The sequence below is a fragment of the Macrobrachium nipponense genome, chromosome 10 (assembly GCF_015104395.2).
Source record: "Macrobrachium nipponense isolate FS-2020 chromosome 10, ASM1510439v2, whole genome shotgun sequence".
NCBI lineage: Eukaryota > Metazoa > Arthropoda > Malacostraca > Decapoda > Palaemonidae > Macrobrachium > Macrobrachium nipponense.
This window is the reverse complement of record NC_087204.1, coordinates 29,841,085-29,845,969: the sequence shown is the minus strand read 5'-3', so window position 1 is coordinate 29,845,969 and position 4,885 is coordinate 29,841,085. Positions and strand designations below refer to the sequence as shown.

The following is a 4,885-nucleotide window of genomic DNA, read 5'->3' as shown; positions in this document are numbered from 1 at the left end:
AATTACGTTATTGCAATGATTGGTGTACTTTAGATTAAGAGATGTAATCTAATTATATATATATATATGTATATATGTGTGTGTGTTTGTGTATGGATTATTCCTAGATAGTGACTCCCAATAAAGTTTGGGGGTCGTTATCTTTAAGATGTTTACAGTCTTTTGTTTATGTTTTTACGGTAATCCTCAACGGCCTTGTGCGAAACAAGCCGCAAAGTTGGATACGAAACAGGTTCAAACCCTTGGGAGTCACTATAAACATATATATATATATATATATATATATATATATATATATATATATATATATATATTTATATATATATATATATATATATATATATATATAATATATATATATATTATTTCCAATATCTTCCTTGGCGTATCTCGTTAACTCATAGGCCTACTTGTACGAAAGGCAATAAATAATACATGATATATAGGCCTGAAAACAATCCAGTACCGTGCATCATAATACGAAAAAGCATTATTATGAATAATAATAATAATAATATAATATATAATAATAATAATAATAATAAATACCATGTCTACTTAAAACAGTGAGTAGCTACATTTAATTATCTCTGACGCAACTGGAGTGGCAACCAACTTCACACCAAAGGCATAGGTCTTCCTTCACAGCTTCAAAGGGGTTGCCCTCCTTACGGCAATAACGCCATGTATTGATTGGTTACCAACAAGCAACTACGTACTTTATAACTGGAATTTTTCGTTATTTCCTTTATTCGGTGTTTTCTTGTAACGAACTATGTAAATCCTGTATTCGGCTGCAATACACAGTTTAACATGGCCTAATCATTTCTCTCGTCTTTCTTCAAGTCCTCATCCGAAAAAAACTTTATGAACTGAGCAAACATAATTAAATAAAGCCAAAAAAAGGCTCCGATGGGAAAGAAATGAGCCTGCAGAAGAGAGAGAGAGAGAGAGAGAGAGAGAGAGAGAAGGGGTGGGGGGGTAACCGATACCCTGAATTCACAAGACGGCAGCAGAAAGCATTAATGAATTTGTTTCTCTCCTAAACATTTGGAAATCAGAAGATTCCACATCTGCGCTATGCAAACTATTCCTCATTTTAGTTGTAGCCAAGGTGAAGAAACTCTTAGCAAACCGAGAAGTATTAAACCTGATTTTAAAAACACTATCTGCAGTAGCAGACTTCACAGTGTTCAATAAATAATCAGCTAACAGTTAAGTTACTGGCTAAATACGTGTTACTTGTTGACGGCACATCCAGATCCCGCACCACTTCCATCATCATCAAATCAAGTCTTTTTATCAGATGTACTTGATCACACTGCAGATTCCACATTCACTGTTTGATTTTTCCATATCATTAAACGCTTTGACACCTTAAGCACTGGTTGGAATCGTCCATCCATAGATTAAAATCACCACAGATAAAAACCGCTCGCTGCCATGGCCGCCTGCAGCATATTTTCCAAGAGGGGCGAAATTATATGCATATATATGTATATTATATCGATTGCAGTGGAACTGTGGTGCCAATAATTTAATTAAGTGAAGCAAGATGCGATAAAGAAAAAATACAACGTTACACTGACTTTATCAATAGTTCCATATATGTACTGTTTCAGCTGAATTCAAATATTTTCTGGGAAGACAACTCAGTTATATACTGCATACAAATATTTACAATACATAATGATACCTTTAATTTACTTAAACTGAAAAGATATATTGTAAATGGAAGGAAAACAGTGATGTAGTTAAATGCAATATATATAGATTTTTTTTTGCAAGTTTTCAGGGGTGGGGCAAGTGCCCCCCCCTCTCGCCCCAATGTGCGGGTGCCCATGCTCGCTGCAGATATGTTAATCCCGTCAAGCAGTAGGCCAATCTCATCTTCCTCTCGGAACTTGAAGGAAACGATGCAATTCAGCAATCTTGGAAGTTTCGTAGTCATTCATCCATGACTCAGCTATGGCAAAAATATCGATTGAATTATCAGGTATTAAGTCTCCAATCTGTAGTGCTTATTTCCTACAGATTGGATGTTCACGTAACCACATTTTAAATTTCTATTAGCAAGGATGGCCATGATCCGTGTAAGTAGCAATTCTAAAGCTTTGCATTCTTTTGAGTTCACTCCATAACCTTATGTTTGATATTTGTGTCTCTTATAATTTATACAGCTGATCATTTCAACAGTAGTAGTGCAGTCCTTTGTCCTATGATATCTTGTGCATTTCCCACATGCTAACTCATTAGGTATATTCTTTTTCATATTTTTTGTTTTCTTTGAGAATAGTAAGGAAGGTGATGACATGATACCTGTCTCTCGTCATTATGTATCATGAGCAGCTCTCCTAACCTCAGGCTCACACTAATATTCAAAGAAGCGTTCCTCTAGAGGCTGGTTTTTTAAGAACTGATATCAATTTCGGGGAATAATTGCAAATAACTATTTCTCTCAATCACGGCTCTTACTACCTCCTGTTCTGCTTCATATGTGTTGCAAATCATGATCTTAGGTTTATATTTTCCAATCTTCTTATGTCAGTTCCCTGAAACGTCATTGCTAATCTTACTCGCCGCTAAGTCCCGAGTATGTTCATCTGCAAAATTTAAGATAAAGATGCCCATGCTTCGTCGGCCTAGTATCAATAATAAGAACGTCGTCTAAGCCATTTGCAACATCGCCTTTAAGTCAGTGATCTTCTCAGACGAATGTTTAGACTTAACGCCTCAATGCGGTATTATACTGACACAAACTTTACAAGCATTCTTGCCTACGTTTAGAAATGTTAATGCATAAAATCAATTCATTTAAGATATATCTCCGACATTCCCATTGGACCCTTGACTTCCAATTATGTCCTACCCCCCTAGCTGGTACAAGATCCGCCACGCAGAGTTATGTACATATAGCCTATGGAGTTTGATTATTTTACTTATATATTGTTTTAAAACCTTGCTAAAATCATCTTAGGTAGTACTATTGGCCATGTTTCAGTACATTACCCAACAACAGAATAAACTACGTGTTATCAAACAGTAAAGATACATCAAAATAACAACGATACTAAAACCTACCTTTATTTAATAACTAAACCTCTTTTTACCACTTACCTGAACAGGTGACAGCGATTAGCACAACTTTGTTGTCGTCGAGCCAGTTTACAAAGTCCGCCCAAGACATGATGGGCTTATCTTGTTAGGCCTAAGTGAACTGATTTCCAACAGCGTCTTTATTGTTAAGTGTTTCTAGTAACGTTGTATGTTCTATGTAAATGTGGGTGTGCGTATATATTCTTCAAGCTTTATCTATTATTAAAAACTAAGATATTCTGTGTTTTTTTATCCAGCTACGCGCAATCTATATAGGTACTAAGAGGCCTATTTATCAAAAAGCTACATTTACTACTGTATACTAGCGCATTTTATACTTGATCGAATGTTGGAACAACAAATTATGTAAAATGAAACATGTTTTGGTCGTTAATTAATTTTGTTGGGTGGTTCTAGGTCTAATGCAGTACTAAAAACAGACAGGTCACGAATATTAGTTGTCAAAACAAGTCTATAAAAACTGTACAATTTTGTTTTACAATTACTTGATATAATTGTTGTACTACTCTTTAAAATGGCAATCGTATAATCGTGTACTGAGCTGCTGTTGTTGTAGAGCTGTAATAAATGAAGCTTTGTTTACGAAATCATCAAAAGCTCTCGTGTCGGTTTCAGGGAAGTTTGTGATGTGTGGCGTGGAAAAAAAAGAAGAAAAAAATGTACTGTTGTTGATGGTAATACAATAGCCTGGAGTGCCTGTCGCGACCTCACTGACCCAAATATTCGACCTCTGAAATTATACAAATAATGCAGTTAATTGTTTTGCAGCAAAGTTAGTTGAGGGAAATTTTAAAATTAAAATTATTACATTCGAATGGCCAGGCATATTCCACGGTTAACTTAGACTAAAAAAACTAGTTTTTCAGAGCAATGTTTTTATTTCGTTTTAAAACATTACGACGCCTCCTGTTCCTGTTTTTTCTTCTTCCTAGACTCTATTACATAAACGACAGCACAGGCAACGGAGCAAATGACGGCCAAAACCAGAAAATTCATGACTGGAATCTTTTTTTTAAGTCTTGTTGAAGAACTCACCCGGAATTACGTGCAACCTCTCACTCGAGTCAGTTAACTTTTTTTTAAAAGGTTTTTGTTTGCAATAACGATCGCCTTTTCTTGAAATATAAAATCGAACTGTTAAATGTCGAAACAAAAAAAACACACCCAGCAAAGTTTTTCGCACGTAACACCTCACACCACCGTCCACAGCAATAACTGACTGAGCAGTGAGAGACTGAGAGACACTGTTGTCGTGTCGTGAGCGACTCGAGTGACCTCTATGCTTGGTTTTGATCGTTCGTCTGGTAGCGAGGGAGGCCTTAAAAAGAAAACAACGTACGAGATTAATCATACCCCACGCAAAGGGGTTTCATTCATAGATATGGTTTCGTTAATAACTACGTTGTCTTACGAGTCAATTTTAAACTGGTGACCGTGCACTTTAATTAACCTTTAGACTAAAATGGATAATTTTTCCAGTAATCTGTTGATGACTTATAGCATATTCGCCGATGGTTAGCGCTACACGAGCTCCTAATTTTTAAAACAGTCGTCAGCATCTTTGGCGAAATCGCAATAATTCAAATTCTTTAAAGATTTTTATTGTTCAGATTACGTATTATTTGTAGCATAAGCTGTAGCTTGAAAATTACAACTCATTGGCAGTTCATTATTCAAAATCTTAATCTTTCTAATTGAAAACCTAAGTTTGCACAGCCCGGGAAAAGACAAGAGACCCAAACGAAATTGACCTTGGTAGCTGATCGCT

General features: G+C 35.7%; 1 protein-coding gene across 4 annotated transcripts in view; it reads right to left on the bottom strand.

Annotated features, from left to right (window-relative positions):
• Nucleotides 1-4,371, bottom strand: part of LOC135223539 (retinol dehydrogenase 13-like) — a 65,844-nt gene extending 61,473 nt beyond the window's left edge. For 2 of the 4 annotated variants that reach the window (XM_064262020.1, XM_064262021.1), the window contains exons 1-2: nucleotides 4,153-4,360; nucleotides 3,118-3,847 (exon numbers count right to left, since the gene is read on the bottom strand). Coding sequence is in view for 3 of the 4 variants with exons in the window: in XM_064262021.1 (XP_064118091.1) it covers nucleotides 3,118-3,187 (70 nt within the window). In the remaining variant the exon portion in view is untranslated. Of the gene's footprint in view, nucleotides 1-3,117; nucleotides 3,848-4,152 lie in introns of all 4 variants that reach the window. The other 2 variants (XM_064262019.1, XM_064262018.1) reach the window with 2 other exon arrangements.
• Between the last annotated feature and the right edge of the window lie 514 nt (nucleotides 4,372-4,885).